General features: G+C 41.2%; 1 protein-coding gene across 2 annotated transcripts in view; it reads left to right on the top strand.

Moving 5' to 3' along the window:
* RPA1 (replication protein A1) overlaps positions 1–18,313 on the top strand; it is a 53,593-nt gene that overhangs the window by 21,979 nt on the left and 13,301 nt on the right. For both annotated transcript variants that reach the window (XM_070394066.1, XM_070394067.1), the window contains exons 5-11: positions 1,104–1,192; positions 9,612–9,704; positions 13,888–14,020; positions 15,631–15,733; positions 17,433–17,501; positions 17,639–17,831; positions 17,973–18,112. In XM_070394066.1, the coding sequence (XP_070250167.1) occupies positions 1,104–1,192; positions 9,612–9,704; positions 13,888–14,020; positions 15,631–15,733; positions 17,433–17,501; positions 17,639–17,831; positions 17,973–18,112 (820 nt within the window). The remainder of the gene's footprint in view (positions 1–1,103; positions 1,193–9,611; positions 9,705–13,887; positions 14,021–15,630; positions 15,734–17,432; positions 17,502–17,638; positions 17,832–17,972; positions 18,113–18,313) is intronic.

Below are 18,313 nucleotides of genomic sequence, written 5' to 3'. Positions count from 1 at the left end.
GGGCCGGCCAGCACCATCCCCTGACTGGCCCACCAGTTGCCTCCTGCAGAGGGAGGCCAGACTGCGGCTTAGGCCCAATCCCCACGGAGCAGGCCTAAGCCGTCAGTCAGACATCTCCTGAGGGCTCCCGGGCTACAAGAGGGCACAGGCCAGGCTGAAGGACGCCCCCTCCCACTCCCAGTGCACTGGGCCTCTAGTATAGTAATAATTTTATGTTCATATATGTTAATTAAACCCCATAGAAGTGAGCTGAAGGAAAGCAATCATGGCTATAGAAAAGAGGATAACAGAAACCTGATCTAAACTAACGTTTAGGGAAGTGTCTCTTGAAGAAGTGATATGAGATGAAAGCCAAAAAATGAGTATTAGAAGAGGCAGAATAAGAGAAGGCCACCCCATCAGAGTGGCATATGCAAAGGCCCTGTGGCAGGAGAGAGCATAGCATATACCAGAAGCTGAAAGAAAACAGTGTGCCTATAGAGCAGGGATCCTTGGGGAACTAGTGTGAGATGAGCTGGAGTTTAGCAAGGCCAGACCATACAGAGCCTGAAGGCCACATGAAAGGGTTTTTTTGGCCTGTGGCCCTTGGGAAGTTATTGCTGGGTTTTAATCAGAGTTAAAAATAGGTCAAAGAACTGTATATTCTTAGGTAATAATTACTTAAAAAGAAACCTATAGTCATACTGGTTTTCACCGGGAAAGGTAATTGTTTAGATAAGTGTTATGTTTCTAAAAACAGATAGTCTCTTGTTGTGCCACATATTCTTGTGCTTATCAATCTAAATTCTTATCATATCATTTGCTCCTTGAAGATACGGTACATGGTAAGGACACTGCATTTTAATTAAGGGATGAGATGAGAAATGAAAACCCTGTGATCATAAAAAGCCTTGATAATGATGCAGTGAAAGATTAAGGGAAATACTTATGTAGGAATTGCCATCATATATTTCTCAAGTTATTCAGTAAGGAAAACCAGCTGACAAAGGGAAATAGTTTTTATCAAAATGATTATTGGGGGAAAGCTTTTTAAGGAGCTTGTCATGTGAAGGGCTTCTGAATTTATTTTTTTCTAACTCGATTCTCTTTCTTTGCCTTTCTAGGAGAGTAGTTATTTTGATGGAGTTAGAGGTTTTGAAATCAGCGGAAGCAGTTGGAGTAAAGATTGGCAATCCAGTGCCCTATAATGAAGGTAAAATGCTTTTTATAGTTTGTAGCACTCAAATGAATACCTCTCTATAGATCTGGAATTCTACCTTTTGGATTCAGTTTGATTTGTTAGTCTTAATAAAACTAGTGATTTGGGGCCCTGGGACCCAGGTTCTTTCGGTTTTCTTCAGCACTGAAGAAATGATGATTAGATTTTGTAAAGGAAAAATCTCTCCTCTGTTTTTCTCTTTACTCAACACTCACATTTCCAGCACTTCAGTGACTAGATGTAGGCAGAGTTTCCCCGCACTAACCAGTTCTTGAATTCTCCGTGGACACCAGCTGGGAGTCCTATAATTCAATTCAGTTCAGTTCTGATACTACCTGCTCGGAGTTAGCATCAGATCCCACAGGCTGACGGCTCAGTCCCATAGGTCTGCTTCCTCCAAAGCAGTTATATCAGACAGATTCTGCCAGTGCAATTGTAGCTTGGGTTGGGAGATAGGTTACTGGTGCTTCCTGTGCTTGCCATTTTCCCAGAGTCCTCTCAACGGTGATTCTCTCTCTCTCTCTTTTTAATTTATTGATATTAGAGAGAAAGGGGGAGGGAGAGAAGCATTGATTTGTTGTTCCACTTATTTATGCATTCATTGGTTGCTTCTTATATGTGCCCTGAAGGCGGATTAAGCCCTTGTCCTTGGCGTATTGGGATGATGTTCTAACCATCTGAATCACCTGGCCAGAGCAACAGTGATTATCTTTTTTAAAAAAAAATACGTTTTTATTGCTTTTAGAGAGAGAGGAAGGGAGAGGGAGAAAGAGAGAGAAACATTGATTGGCTGCCCCCTGCATGCCTCCTACTGGGGATCGAGCCCGAAACCCAGGCATGTGCCCCAATGGGAATCGAACCAGTGACCTCTTGGTTCATGGATTGACACTCAACCACTTTGCCACACTGGCTGGGCAGTGATTATCTCCTGATGGATAGGAACAGTGTGGCAGGAGACAGGGTGGGAGTAAGATTTCTCTGAATACATAATTTTGTAGTTTTGACTTGAAAGCATGTAACTATATTAATCTATTCAACAATTAATGTTTCTTTTAAAAGCTATCTGAATATCTTCAATTTTTAAAAATTATATAAGTTTTAATGAATGAATATGTACAAAAGAGGCAGGATACTATGTACACTATCTTGTCTTTAAAAAAAAAAATCCTCACCCGAGGACATTTTCATTGATTTTGAGAGAGAGGGGAAGGAGGGAGACAGAAAGAGAGAGAGAATAAAACATCAATTGTTTGCCTCTTGCATTTGCCCGGACTGTGGCCAAGGACGGAACCCACAACTTAGGTACGTGCCCTGACTGGGAATCAAACCCGGGACCTTTTGGTGTAAGGATGACATTCCTATGGACTGAGCCACACTGGCCAGGGCTATTTTTTATTCTGCTTTTTAAAAGACTTTCAGCTTAAAGATAGTTCCATATGTATATATACTTGGAGATCTTCCTCTTTTTTTTTAAAATATAATTTTTATTTATTTCAGAGAGGAAGGGAATAGGAGAGAGAGACAGAAATATCAATGATGAGAGAGAATCATTGATCAATCGGCTGCCTCCAGCACACCCCACACTGGGGATCGAGCCCGCAACCCGGGCATGTGCCCTGACCAGGAATCGAACCACAACCCCCTGGTTCATAGGTCTACGCTCAACCACCAAGCCACGCCAGCTGGACCTCCCCCCACCCCCCTTTTTTTATGGTTATAGAGTGTTCTGTTGTGTGGCTGCTCCATAATATAACTAGCCCTTTATTGATGGATACTTGAGTTGTTTGCATATTGTTACAATACTACTGCAATGAATAACTTCATATATATGCAGGTCTATGGGCAGATGGGGTTTTATTGCCAGAAATGAGATTGCTGGATCAGTGGGTAAATGCATCTGTGGTAGAAAGGTAGTGGGTATGGTTGGAGTCCCCTCCATGGAATGTTATCATTTTGCATTCCCACCAGCAAGGCATGAGAATATTGGTTTCTTCACAAGTGTGTGAAGAAGCTATGTGAATATTAATAGCATCCTCTCTTGTTAAAGTTCTGAATATTTGCCAATCTGATAGATGAAAACTGGCATCTCCATGTAGGTAACTGTATTCTGAAAAGGTGAGCATCCCTTTAAACACTTAAGGGCCTTTTATTCCTTGTGAACTAACTTTTGTATTATTTATTTGTCTTTTGGATTATTTGTCTCTTTTTTTCTCAATTTTTAAGAGTTCTTTAAAAAGTAGAGAGAGGGGACGGCAAGTGTGTCTCTGTGGTTGAGCATTGACCCATGAACCAGAAGGCCAGGATTTGATTCTGGTCAGGACAAATGCCTGGGTTACGGGCTCGATCCCCAGTAGGGGGCGTGCAGGATGCAGCCGATCGATGATTCTCTCTCATCATTGATGTTTCTTTCTCTCTCTCCTCTCTTCCTTTCTCTGAAATCAATTAAAACAACAACAACAAAAAAACATACTTAAAAGTAGAGGGAGAGCAATCCATTTTCTCTGATATGAGTTGCAAAGTCTTTTTTATTCTGCTTCTGGTGTTTCTGCTATGCAGCTGTGTTTTTGTTTTTAGAAGTTGACTTTTCCAATTATTTTATTATGACTTTGGGATTTGAAGCTGTAGTTAGAAAGGTCTTCCTTGCTCCAAAGTTAAGACATTCACCCATGTTTTATACTAGTACCTGCAAGATTTTATTTTTTACATTTAAATAATTTATCCTGCTTTTGTCTTACCATTGTGGTTTCTTGGTTTGTAGTGTTTGGGGCTTCACTTTCACATAATTTAGAATTTGTGGTTTTTTTTTTAGTTCCCTAGTTTCATTGAAGATGTAGTCTGTATACGGGTGTTTGGGTCTAGTGTGGGTATTTATTCTCTTTGTTGCTCTATGTAATTTTTAGGAGAAGTGGGCAGATTTGGGACTAGGTCATTACCATGCTTCTTCCAGAAATGGAACCTCTAGATTTTATTTTATTTTTTATTCCTCACCCAAGGACATGCTTAGAGAGAGGAATGGGGGAGAGAGAGAGAGAAACATCAACCCTTTCATAGGCTCCCCGACTAGGGATCAAACCTGCAACCCAGCTGTGTGCCTGCCCAGGAGTTGGCTTATCTTACTCTCAGCTTTCAGGAAGGACAGCTAAGACAGCGTTTCTCAGCATCTCCAGGAAATCTTTGGATGCTGTAGAGGTGAGGGAGAGATGATGATGCCCGATTTTATCACCTTTGGTCATATTTCTAATGTGGTTTTTTTTATGTTGACTTTAATTGAATGATTGTTTGGACATTTTGTGTTTCAAGGGCAAAAGCATTTGGAATAAAGATAAAGGGTTAAAAGTTAATTACTGCTTGGGGTTAGAACTATAGAACTGTGGGGAAAACTCCTTTGTTTCAGTATCCATTTCCACTGGTTCTTCCCTTTCTTCAGGATCTGTTTAAGTGCAGGGGGAATGAGAGAAAATTTTTCTGTTTAGAGTTATTTGCTTTTTAATGTCTTTGTAACTAGGTCAATAACCGGTGTTACTTGTGCCATGATAGAAATGGCTTTGTCACAATAATTGCTACCAATTTCACAGAAATGTTTGCTAATTGTCTGTTGTGAGAGCAAGGGAACTGCTATTAGTGGGTAGAGAAGGAAAGTTAGGTTTGTGTCCTCCCATCACTTAACCCAGAACCCCTGACATATCAGGTGATCAGTAAAATGATTGACTAACTCCAGCCCAGAAATAGGCAGAGGAATTCCAAAATGTGCACTGAAATTGTTCTATGGTACTAGTACTAACTACATCACATAAATACAGGATTTTCAAAATGTGAGAAATGAAACTTCAAACACAATTCCTGTTTCTTACAATACTGGATTGGATGATTTTAAGTCTCCCATATTAACCACTATATATTTTTGTCAATATGTATATCAGTTCTATGTACTTACACCATTTCTAACTATAATATTTTACTTAGACTTACATGCTACTAAATTTCTTACATGCTCCTTCATAGTATTGCTTATTATTACTAGTTGGATTTTTTTTCAGCCCAATTCTGTGTTTCTGCCAGCAGGAAATTATAACTATTGGATTGACTCGTTATAGTCTTCGTGCCTGTTGTTAAGAAAGCACTTGTTAGTAGAAATTGAGTTTTTGTCACTCTGTACTCCATCATGCGTTACCTAATATTTATCTGCTGGTCGCTCACTTGCCATTATAATGATAATAAAAGTGATAGACCAGTGGTTCTCAACCTTCCTAATGCCCGACCCTTTAATACAGTTCCTCATGTTGTGCTGACCCCCAACCGTAAAATTATTTTCGTTGCTACTTCATAACTGTAATTTTGCTACTGTTATGAATCGTAATGTAAATATCTGATATGCAGGATGTATTTTCATTGTTACAAATTGAACATAATTAAAGCATAGTGATTAATCACAAAAACAATATGTAATTATATATGTGTTTTCCGATGGTCTTAGGTGACCCCTGTGAAAGGGTCGTTCGACCCCCAAAGGGGTCGCGACCCACAGGTTGAGATCCGCTGTGATAGACCCTGGTTGGTTTGGCTCAGTGGATAGAGGGTTGGCCCAAGGTCTGAAGGGTCCCGGTTTTGATTCCTGTCAAGGGCAAGTATCTCAGTTGCAGGCTTGATCCCTGGCCCTGGTCAGGGCATGTGTGGGAGGCAAACAATTGATGTGTCTTTCTCACATTGATGTTTTTCTTTCTTGCTCTCTGTCTCTCCCCCTCTCTTCCACTTTCTCTAAAAATCAATGGAAAAATATTCTCAGCTGAGGATTCACAATAACAACAAAAAGATAGGTGTGAGTGCAAGTAACTTGAGCTAGAGTCTACTTTTTAAAAAATATATATATTTTTATTGATTTCAGAGAGTAAGGGAGAGGGAGAGAGAGAAACATCAATGATGAGACAGAATCATTGATTGGCTGCCTCCTGCACGCCTTCTACTGGGGATTGAGCCCACAACCCAGGCATGTGCCCGTGACTGGAATCAAACTTGGGACCCTTCAGTCTGCAGGCCGACACTCTCTTCATTGAGCCAGACCAGCTAGGGCTAGAGTGTACTTTTAAATATCCCATTTTCCTCCTGGGTCAGAGCCAGTTATATGAAGCCAGCATAGAACAAAAGAGTCTACGAATTACAATCTTGATCCTTCATACTGAAATGGTTTGATTTGCAGGTGGCACAAAACAGATTATCAGAAGTTGAGTCTATGCACTTCTGTTTTGGGGTATAATTTTATATTTTAGAAAGATGTTTATTTAGCTGTAGACTAATTTCTTTCAGGTCTGTGGTCAGTGGCTGTGTTGCAGGGCATTAAATTGAAGAGCAATGGTTGCTATTTAGGACGCACCAGGGTCCTTGCCATCCAGTTACTTTGAGACTGTCTCTTGTGTCCTGTGCCAGATTTGCAGATGTAGTCCAAAGCAGGAGTTGATGATTGCTCTGATAAGTAGATTAGTAGCTTTTCCTAGCTACCAGATATTAGGGTTATTAGTTATGTTCTATGTAATTAGAATTTTAGCTGCCAGAATTGGTTGCTTACAATTAAAAATTAACTGCATAGTGAAGCAGGTGGATCTAACCAGACAAATCTGGGTTCAAGATGACATTTTGCCTCTTCCTTGCTGTGTGACTTTGGGCAAGTTACTTGACCTCTGTAACCCAGTTTTCTCATCTGTTAAATGGGTATAATAATACTATCTATATCATAGAGTTAAAGATTAAATGGAACAGTGCACTTAATTTTATACCTGGTGCATAGTAAGCACTCAAAATATGGTAGCTATTATCAATGCCTACTTTCTCTCTAAAAAATCAATGATCAATTAAAAATAAATAAAAATTGTGGTAAAGTATACATAACAAAATTTATACCATAACCATTTTTTAAAAAATCCTTACTGAAGGATATTTTTTCATTGGTATGTGTGAGAGAGAGATTGATGCAAGAGAGAAACATCGATCGGTTGCCTCCTGTTTACGCCCCGACTGGGAATAGAACCTGAGACCCTATGGTACACAGGATGATGCTCCAACCAACTGAGGCACACTGGCCAGGGCACCTTCACCACCTTTTAAGTGTACAGTTTAGTGGCATTTAAGTACATTCTTGTTGTTAGGCAGCCATCCCCACTTCAGAACTCTTTCATCATCCCAGATTGAAAATCTGTACCCGTGAAACAATCACTCCCCATTTTCCACTCCATTGTTCTACTTTCTTTCTCAGAATTTGACTACTCCAGGTGCTTCATAAAGGTTGGTTACTTTTTTTTTTTTTTTTTTTTTTAATTTTCTTGATTTCACAGAGGAAGGGAGAGGGAGAGAGAGATAGAAACATCAATGGTGATAGAGAACCATGGATCGGTTGCCTCCATGCCCCCAACTGGGGATCGAGCCCACAACCCGTGCCCTTTACTGGAATTGAACCTGGGACCCTTCAGTCCGCAGGCTGATGCTATATCTACTGAGCCAAACCAGCTAGGGCAAGGTTGGTTATGTTTTTTTTGTTGTTGTTTTTTTGTTTTTTTAATTTAAATTTTTTATTGTTTAAAGTATTACATGAGTCTCCTTTTTCCCCCATTGACCTCTCCCTGGCTACTCCCACCCCCCAGCACATGCCCTTACCCTCCTACTGTGTGTGTCCATTGGTTATGCTCAGATGCATGCATACAAGTCCTTTGGTTGATCTCTTATGGTTACCACTATTAGCCACTATGGCTAGAAACTAAAGGTAAGCAATCAGCATGGTCCCATGACCATGTTCTGTTTAACCAGCTATTTGAAGAAGCAGGCATGGTAATGAGAAAAGGACTTGAGAGTTTGTACATATTTGAGACAATGGAAGAGAGAGAAGAACTAGGGTGGAGTAGAGCAGGGCTTTGTGTATTTTTATGGTAATATCTTTGAATGTTTAAATCTTTCCGTTCTTTTTAATATATTTCATGAAGCAGGGGGAAAATGCATTCTCCCCTCCCCCCCCATTAGCTCCTAATACTGTTTACTGAGCAACTCATGTTTTCCCTACTGATTTAAAAAAAAAAAGGTTCACTGTAAAATCTCAAAATGTTCCTTCATAAGACACATTATCAAAGAAGAGCAATTCTCCCATTCAATTTCTGTGACACTTTGTAAATTCAAGATAGTGGAAAGGCTAACAGTATTATCAAGAATCTAGACTCTTTCTATGTAAATAAGGACAATCTTTCTCTCCATAGGAAGAAGTAAAGAATAAACAATTCTGTTTAACCTTTTTAATTTTATGCTAAATTAATTTTACTCTAATGGCACAGCTAACTCTCATTTAGTTGTACCAATGAAGAATAGTATTGGCAGGAGGAAGTGACATCAGTGTGTAATGTGCCCATTTGAGTGAGGGCCTGGGAGACCCGGCACAGGAGTAAGCCCAGCGGTTGGAGGGGGCCGAGGCGAGGCGGCAGGAGGGGAGCTGGTCGGCTGTGCTCACCATCTTTGTTCTTACGGCTCTCTAGGAAATTCTTTTTTGAGCTACACTTGTGTGCTGCAAGCACTCTGGTGAGAGCAGCCCAGATTAGGTTGACTTGTACTTTTAGTGCCAATTAGGCAAGTCAAATTCCACAAATCTCTCTCTCTCTCTCTCTTTTTTTTTCAATTAGGTGTATTTTGCCATTTTAACATTTTCAACTTCATAAACATTTGTAGGAAGGATGCGGGCATTTCTTATTTTCTGCTTGAGAGACATGTTCATCTCCCCCCCTTTCCTTTTAATCTTCCTGTTTCCTTGACATACCTGTTTCTGAACTCCGCTGGCATCTCTCCCCGCTGTGACGGTTCCCCAGCACCTCATGGTACCTAAGCCTCTTTCAGCTCTCATTTTCCACCACCGTCAGTTGCAAAATAAGGCGGCTTTGTTTGGGAGGGAAGGGGTAGAATCCTTTCTGAATGCCTGCTTTCCTTTGAAGCTGGAGCACTTCAGAGACAATTGAACTGCTTTTAGGTTTTTCCTACCACCCAGCCTTTTCTTCTAACAGAGCCTGCCGTGAACACAGAGTTCTGTTGATGACATCGATTTGTTGCTATGGAAATAGTGGCATTGTCACAGATTCAGCCCAGTGACTTTACCTCAGGTTCATGCAAGAGAAATGGGCAAGGCTTTAGGGGAGAACCTCATTAAAACCGAAAGCTATCAATTATAAGTAGGTGAAAGGTAAATGGCGCCAACCTTTTATGTAATGAAAACAAAAGTGAACCGCCTAGCAGATTCACTGCATGCTACTGACTGCCCCAGCGTGAATTCTGAACCATGAGGGTCTGACAAAATCAGAACATTCAGATTTTGTCAGAGTATTTCTTCTGCTAAAGTTTAAATCTTCTAACCCAAATTATCTGCACCAAATGGTCTTTCTCTTTTGATCCTCAGGACACGGGCAGCAGCAGGTAGTTCCTTCTCCAGCCTCAGCAACCAGTCCACCAACCAGCAAGCCCCAGCCACAGAATGGGAGCTCGGGAATGGGTAAGACCCGCCACAGGAGGCTACGTGCTGATTATAAGTGTCAGGCTTTTGAATAATGTTTTGAAATTCAATCTGGGACTAAAGGGAATGTTCAGAATGCCATTCGTGACAAAGAATAAGTCTAGTTCTTTTTTTATTTATTTATTTATTTATTTTTTTAAAATTAAATCTTTATTGTTCAGATTATTACATTTGTTCCTCTTTTTTCCCCCCATAACTCCCCTCCTTCCAGCTCCCACCCCACCCTCCACCCTCACTCCCCACCCACTGTGTTCATCCATAGGTGCATGATTTTTGTCCAGTCACTTCCCGCATCTCCCACACCCCTTTTTCCCCCAAGAATAGTCAGTCTATTCCCTTTCTATGTCCCTGATTCTATTATAATCACCAGTTCATTCTGTACATCAGGTTATTTATTCACTTGATTCTTAGATTCATTTGTTGATAGATGCATGTTTGTTGTTCATAATTTGTATCTTTACCTTTTTCTTCTTCTTCCTCTTCTTAAAGGATACCTTTCAGCATTTCATATAATACTGGTTTGGCGGTGATGAACTCCTTTAGCTTTTCCTTATCTGTGAAGCTCTTTATCTGACCTTCAATTCTGAATGATAGCTTTGCTGGATAAAGTAATCTTGGTTGTAGGTTCTTGGTATTCAGCACTTTGAATATTTCTTGCCATTCCCTTCTGGCCTGCAAAGTTTCTGTTGAGAAATCAGCTGACAGTCGTATGGGTATTCCCTTGTAGGTAATTGAGCCTCTTTCTCTTGCTGCTTTTAAGATTTTCTCTTTGTCTTTTGCTCTTGGCATTTTAATGATGATGTGTCTTGGTGTGGTCCTCTTTGGATTCCTTTTGTTTGGGGTTCTCTGCGCTTCTTGGACCTGTAAGTCCATTTCTTTCACCAGGTGGGGGAAGTTTTCTGCCATTATTTCTTGAAATAGGTTTTCAATATCTTGCTGTCTCTCATCTTCTGGCACTCCAATGACTCTGATATTAGACCGCTTAAAGCTGTCCCAGAGGCTCCTTACACTATCTTCACACTTTCGGATTCTTTTTTCATTTTGCTTTTCCAATTGGGTGTTTTTTGTCGAATCTTTTGTTTGATTATTGTACTCCTCTGGTCTGCTATTGGGTATAATATTCTTTATTTCAGTCTGTGTATGCTTACTTTCTAATTTCTTTATCGTAGCATCGAGGGTCTCATTAGTTTTCGTGAGGCTCTGCACAAATTTATGGCAAGCCCTCAAAATTGCGATTCTTAGCTCCATATCCTCCATTTCTGTCATGTTTTTTTGTCTCCGCATCTTTTATGCTTTCTTGGTGCACCCCCTTGTGGTCTCTGTGCGCAGTCTTGTTCTAGCCAAGCCTTAATTGTTGTAGTTAACACTAGAGGGATTTGACCCCCAGGCCGACTGGCTATAGGAATCAGCTGTTTGGAAAACGTCTGCCTTCTGGGGAGGCGCTAATCCAGCCTTTGCCTGAGGCGATCGGCAAATGGCTGTGCGCAGGGTTTGGGCGGGGCGGGATCAACAGGGCGGGCGGAGGGAGCAGTTATGGCCACGCTCAGTCCCGTTCCCAGAGGCTCTGCTTCTCAACCCCGGCAGCCGCTGCAAACCTCGGAGAGAAAGCTGCCCTCAGGTTCCAACTGATGCCGGATAATCCCGCTTCTCCCGTTTGAGTCTGGGTCCCTAGAGACTCGCCCGGATCTGGAGCCCAGAGTCTGAGACTCACTCCCGACAGAAAACGACAACCGCGCCCTCAGCCACCAGCCCGCTTTGCGCGCGCACCTCGGTACCTTTGTATTTTCCACACTGCGCCGCCTCTGAGCCTCGATTTGCTGTTCTCTTTCCTTCTAGTTGTAGAGTCTCTCTTCAGCCAGCCTTCCTGTGGTTCTGGGTGATGTCCGTTCAGTCTTTTAGTTGTATTTTTGAAATGGTTGTTTGCTCCAGCGGTCTCCGGTGTTTACCTACGCCGCCATCTTGGTCTCTCCAAGTCTAGTTCTTATTACAAAGCATACGATTGAAAAAATGATTAAAGATAGTATTTTAAAGATACTTAATATGCCATTTTTTATCGGTATGATATATGGTTCTCTATTAATAGTATGTCTGGTGGTTTCTCACATCTTGGAGTTTTACACCCTCTTGACTTTGTGAATTTACATAGCTTTTAAATTCTAGCCTTTTAACTATCTAGGATCCGCTTATTAAATGTGGCTTGTCTCTCTCCAAGTTTCCCATTTTGGGCTCTTGAGTATTTATCTTAGCTTGAAGACAGTGTCATTTATATTGGGCGTAGATTTGCTTCTCAGTCCTATGGATGAGAAATGGTTTCTTCTTTTAACTTTCTCCGCAGCTGGTCCTCGGAGGCTGTGATGGAATCATTTTGGTTCCTCCTGGCCTTTACTTCAGGAACCACCATTGAAAATGATGATTTGTAGAATTTGGTTGGATTCCTCTTTAGAGGTGCTTTTTTTCTGTTCAGCTTCACATACACCACATCCTCTCCTCTCAACTGGTTTCTATTGTTCAATGCTGAGTGTCTGAAAAAGGCAAAGTTAGCACATCAGTAATGTTTCTATGAAACTGTCAAGACATGTGACTTTTTCCCCATTGGTCTTGATGTTTTCATCTACCTTACAAAATCTGTCTACCTACTTTCTGTCTCTCTCTAAGTGCATCTATTCATACACAACTGTCAAATTATCTACTGTTCAAGGGAGGTGGTAGAATGGATGATCTAAAATGGCAAATAGCTGCCCAGCTGGTGTGGTTCAGTGGTTGAGTGTCGACTGTGAACCAGGAGGTCATGATGGTTCTCTCTCATCATTGATGTTTCTCTCTCTCCCTCTCTCTCTGAGATCAATAAAAAAATCTATTTTTAAAATAAATAAATAAATGGTAAATAACCAAAAAGTCACTTTCTTATGCTGAAATACAGATAGGAGTATGTTATTCTTATCTCTCCTCCCACAGACTTATTTTCTCTGTTGTCTGTCTTTGGCTTATATTAATATTTAATTTTTAAAATCTGTTCTGTAAACACACATCAGCTACGTGGTAAAAGAAAAAAGACTGGATATGTTTTGAGGGGATGCTACCGGCATGAAAACTGGATGTGTTTGTGTATTTTACATAATTGTATATTATGTATTAGGTATATATACATACACACATATTCTACAGAGCACGTGTGCTTCTTTGCATAATCATTGTTGTGCATGTAGCTATCTCTCAAATCTGCAGTTAAAATAGAAAATTTTAAAATCTGGGACAGTCTATGTATATTTTTTTACTAAGTGCTACAAATACCTAGAAGAGTGTGGTGCCTGCTGTGGAAACTCAATAAGTGCTGAATAATGGTAGATTTATACTTCTAGCCAAATTCCATTATAAAGAAATGTTTTGATATAGAAGATATGAAATCATTGGACTAAAATATATTTTCTGAATTTGGAGGTTGAAGCTTTACAGAAACAGTGTGCAAAGGAGTTCATGTGCTTAGAAGCTCTAATTACCTATTCTTTTCCAGTGGAGGCAGCTGTGTGGGCTTGGACTAAGGAGGCAGAAGGGATCCTGGTGGCTGGCCACCTACTTGTCCTGGACCAACAACTGATTCTTGCCCTTTGCTCCCAACTAAACCCAATCCCATAAGCTGTTCTGCACTGGTCAGTCCTGTTGACCAGTGGAGGACTGGGAGTTTTCTGGGGGTGTTTTGAGGTGATATAATTGTGACAGGCACCCTTCACCTTGGATGGTTCATCCACTATGACCCTTACTTCCTGGCCTTTCTTTTTGCTCTTTTCCTTAGGCAGCTAGTGACTTCCATCAGTTTCACCAGTCAGGGAGGTTGGTTTTCTTTTTCTGACCCATGATCTTGCCCACTGATACAAGAGAAGAGGTTACGAAGGGTGGATCAGGATCTGGATTCATTACCATCATTATCTTGACCTCAGGATTTAAGTCAGCAAATGTATAGTGAACTTCTGTGTGCCCAGTCCTCTCTATAAATTGTTTTTTTAGCCTCTTGTTTTGGTCTCTGTTTGATTTCCATATCTCTTGTTTGCTCAAAAGGAAAAACTTTGCCTCTTGTTTTGTTACGATTTCACCAGTGACAACTCTGATTGAGAGTTAATTTAAATAGAATAATGATTCTATTTAATGATTCTTTTTGTTTTTAAAGGTTCCACTGTATCTAAGGCTTATGGTGCCTCGAAGATATTTGGGAAAACTGGAGGTACCAGCCTAGTGAACAGTTCCGGGGGATCACAGGCCAAAGTGGTACCCATTGCCAGCCTCACCCCTTACCAGTCCAAGTGAGTGACTCCGTAGAATAAGTTCAGAATGTACTTACAAAACAGTGTACGAGGCCCGAGCCAGTTTGGCTCAGTGGATAAAGCTTCAGTCTGTGGACTAAAGGGGGTCCCAGGTTTGATTCCCGTCAGGGGCATGTACCTTGCAGGCTCCTCCCTTGGCCTGGGCCCTGGTCAGGATGTGTGCAGGAGGCAACCAATTGATGTGTTTCTCTCACATTGATGTTTCTCTGTCTTTCCCTCTCCCACTTCCCCTAAAAATCGATAGAAAAATATCCTTGGATTAACAAAAAACAAAAACAGTATAAGAGGTTATTATGGGCTCTTGTCTTATTTATGAGTGAACTGCTACCACACGTAAAATAGGTTTCCTCTTTTTTGTTTTTTTTCCTGAGGGGCAGGAGGGTACAAATTGTTGCAACCTTTAACACTCTTATCAGACAAGAATGACCAAAAGAGTTGTCTGCCATAGCATATTGGGCTTCATTCAGTTTGAAATTTAAAATATTTAATGCTTTAAGAATCATTTGATAGCCTAGCTGATGTGGTTCAGTGATTGAGCATTGACCCATGAACCAAGAGGTCAGTGGTTCGATTCCCAGTCAGAGCACATGCCTGGGTTGCAGCCTTGATCTCCGATAGGGGGCGTGCAGGAGGCAGCGATTGATGTTTCTCAGTCATTGATGTTTCTATCTCTCTACCCCTGTCCCTTCCTCTCTCTAAAATCAATAAAGAATATTTTTTATGGTAGACATGTCTCAAAAAAAAAAAAAAGAATTTGTTGATAGTCTTGTGAGTAAAACTAAATATTCTAATTCAGAAGGTGTTTATCTACTCATCATATAAACAGCTGACTTTTAGTCCAAAAAATGTTACCCTGATAGAGTTGGCTAAAAGAATCTGTCCTATTTGTATTAGCCACATTAACATACCCTGAAGAGATGTTTCTTTTATATTACTTTGTTCCATTAAAAATTAATTTTAGCGGTTGCCTTCTTCAGTTCTTTGCAATGTAGGGAAGATATGTTTCCCTGTGAAATTATAAGTGAAGAACTAATGTCCCCAACGCCCACGTTCAGATGGGCACCAGGACTGCGTGTCGGATCTTGTGCCTCCTGTTTCGTGACTTCTGAGTTCATACTGCTTTGCTTTGGTGACTTACCAACACCATGTTCCACAGCTTTGTATTTCTCTTCAGTGTGTGTGAGAAATGAGACAGAAGTTTGACACCAGCTGTGTCGGTTCCCATAATGAAAATAGTGGCAAAATATAATTGCTGGTATTACTGCATTTTCTAGCTTCAAACCTTTCATTAAGGGGATATTGTTGCCTTGGTGATGCTTTTTGGAGAAGGGAGAGAGTTTATAAATTTACTTATTTGACAGAAGAATGAGTTAGTGTTAAATCACCTGTATGTTTTACTATTTGCTTATTCTATAAACTGTCAAACCTTTGTGTCATCTTCAGGTTTAATTAGGTGGATTAAAATACAGCTAATATTGACGAATGGAGTGTGTACAAGATAAGAAAGGCTGCAGGAAGATGTTAGGGAACCTTTCATATCTTTCCCAAGTAAGACTTGGAATACTAATGTACTCTGTTTGATTTTTTAGGTGGACTATTTGTGCTCGTGTTACCAACAAAAGTCAGATCCGGACCTGGAGCAACTCCCGAGGGGAAGGGAAGCTGTTCTCCATAGAACTAGTTGATGAAAGTGTGAGTATCTGTCAAGCAGCGGTCTACTCCGAGGAACAGAAGCTCACCTCTGTACAGCCCTGTGGGGTGGAAAACCATAGTAGGCCAAAAAGAGCCATAATTGTTATTGTTGTTTTTCCTCTTCTGTAGTCTTTTGGTGCTATCTGAGGGCAAAGGTCATAAATAAAATCCTTGACCTTAAACGGCAGCATTTGTAGCAGCGGAAATTAGTTTCCTAAATGTATAAGTAGGCTCATGGGCGGGAGAAAGCAGAGGTGCTCTCTCTGACTTGCCGGAGGCCTAGTTGAAGCCATAGGAGGTGATGTGTGCTCGGGAGCAAAGTGGAGCTTTGAGTCACAGTGAAAGGCACGCAGTAGCCACCTTGATAAGTGAATGGTTTTGTGGGAGATGGATTCTGACTATTCAGACTACATGGATTCCTTAAACATAACCATGATGAGGAGACAAAAAATCCAAGTTGAGCCGAAACCGGTTTGGCTCAGTGGATAGAGCGTCGGCCTGCGGACTGAAAGATCCCAGGTTCGATTCCGGTCAAGGGCATGTACGTGGGTTGCAGGCACGTCCCCAGTAGGGGATGTGCAGGAGGCAGCTGATTGATGTTTCTCTCTCATCGATGTTTCTAACTCTCTATCTCTCTCCCTTCCTCTCTGCGGAAAATCAATAAAATATATTTAAAAAAAAAATCCAAGTTGTGAATCTTCACAGTCTTCTGTCCATTAGTTTCATTTATACTTCCTAATACTGTATGTACTTGAAGCATTCTTGTTTGTTTGTTTTGTTAATCTTCCCCCGAAGGTATTTTTCCATTGATTTTCTTAGAGAGAGTGGAAAAGAAAGGGAAAGAGAGAAATATTGATGTGAGAGAAACACATCTATTGGTTGCCTCCTGCATGCACCCCACCAGGGCCCAGGCTGGGGAGGAACCTGCAACCAAGGTACGTGCCCTTGACTGAAATCGAACCCGGGACCTTTTGGTCCACAGGCTGATGCTCTGTCCACTGAGCCAAAACGACTAGGGCTGAAGCATTCTTTTCAAACAGATTTCCTATTTGTTAAGCCTCTAAGAGCAGATAAAAAATAGGTAGTTAGTTTTTGTTTTTGGAAGATGGGATGCTACCCCAAATTTACTTATTGACTGTGATGTCTGAATCAATATCAGAACTTAATTTTTTATCAAATTATTGGCCTATTCTGTCAGTTGGCAAAAGTTTCCACTTAAGTTTATTTTATCCATCTGTAGCATTTGGACTGATGAAAAGCAAAAGTGAAAATCAAGTCACGAGCAACTTAAAAAACATGTTTTACTGTAGTGTTTTTGGCAGTGACTCTGAATGTGGACTAATTCCTTGCTTCGTGCGAATGCGAGGGAAGCTGGTGAGTCATCGTGGCTCAGCTTGCCTCGCGTGGGCTTCGCGTGTCACTCCGTGTTCAGAGTTGTTTTATTTTTGTTGTCAGAATATCCAACTCACCATTGGGTTAGTGGTTGTTTTTTTATTTCCTTTTTTAGGTTCTAACTGAGGTTGGTAAAGCGTGACGACAGTGTCGGCTGGCTAAGCTTACATTGTTTCATGGGTTAATAACTTGAATATGTGACCATAGGACGTGTGTTTCCTTAAAGGTGTCATTTGACACTAAAGTACCCTGATCACGGCAGAACTTGATGACCTCCACAATCCTAACCTCTTGTGTGCGTCCACAGGGTGAAATCAGAGCTACTGCTTTCAACGAGCAAGTGGACAAGTTCTTTCCCCTCCTTGACGTGAACAAGGTATGTAGTGCTGAGTCCAGAACTGAAACAGTCGAGGATGAGGGATCTCCCACCCCTTAGAGAGCTGTGTGGCGGTAAAGGGTCTTTACGTCTGACTTGATGGACTGTCCCATGTTCCGTGGCTTGCACTCTTGCAGGTCTATTATTTCACTAAAGGCACTCTGAAGATTGCCAACAAACAGTTCTCAGCAGTTAAAAACGACTATGAGATGACCTTCAATAATGAGACTTCTGTGATGCCCTGCGAGGACGGTCATAATTTACCTACAGTTCAGTTTGATTTCACAAAGATCGATGACCTCGAGAGCAAACCCAAGGACTCCCTTATCGGTAAGCCTGTGTGAGCGCAGAGAGAGGGGTGCTTATCACACAGGGGAGGCGGGAGGCTTACCTGCTTGCGGGTCACCCTTTGGTCCTGCTGTCATGAGAGTCTGGACCATCTCCAGCTAAAACATTGTGCCTGTGTTTTAGACATAATTGGGATCTGCAAGAGCTATGAAGATGCCATTAAAATCACAGTGAAGTCTAACAACCGAGAAGTTTCTAAGAGAAATATCTATTTGATGGACATGTCAGGGAAAGTGGTGTCTGCTACTCTGTGGGGAGAAGATGTAAGTACTCGTGTTGAGCAGCCAGAGCACATGCAGAAGGGGGTGACTTGTCCTGGAGACCTTCCTAATGAAGGATCGGGCTGTGCACGGACTGTTGGAAATCCTTCATTTGATTTACTTTTGTGAGATTGGAATGGTTCAGGTTTTATATAGTGAAATGCTATTTCTTCTACATTAGCTTTGGTGCATCTCTAAGCAGAT

Source organism: Myotis yumanensis, unplaced genomic scaffold, assembly GCF_028538775.1.
Source record: "Myotis yumanensis isolate MYYU_CA2020_CCGP unplaced genomic scaffold, mMyoYum1.0.hap1 SCAF_16, whole genome shotgun sequence".
NCBI classification, from domain to species: domain Eukaryota; kingdom Metazoa; phylum Chordata; class Mammalia; order Chiroptera; family Vespertilionidae; genus Myotis; species Myotis yumanensis.
This window is presented reverse-complemented; position numbering and strand designations above follow the sequence as displayed.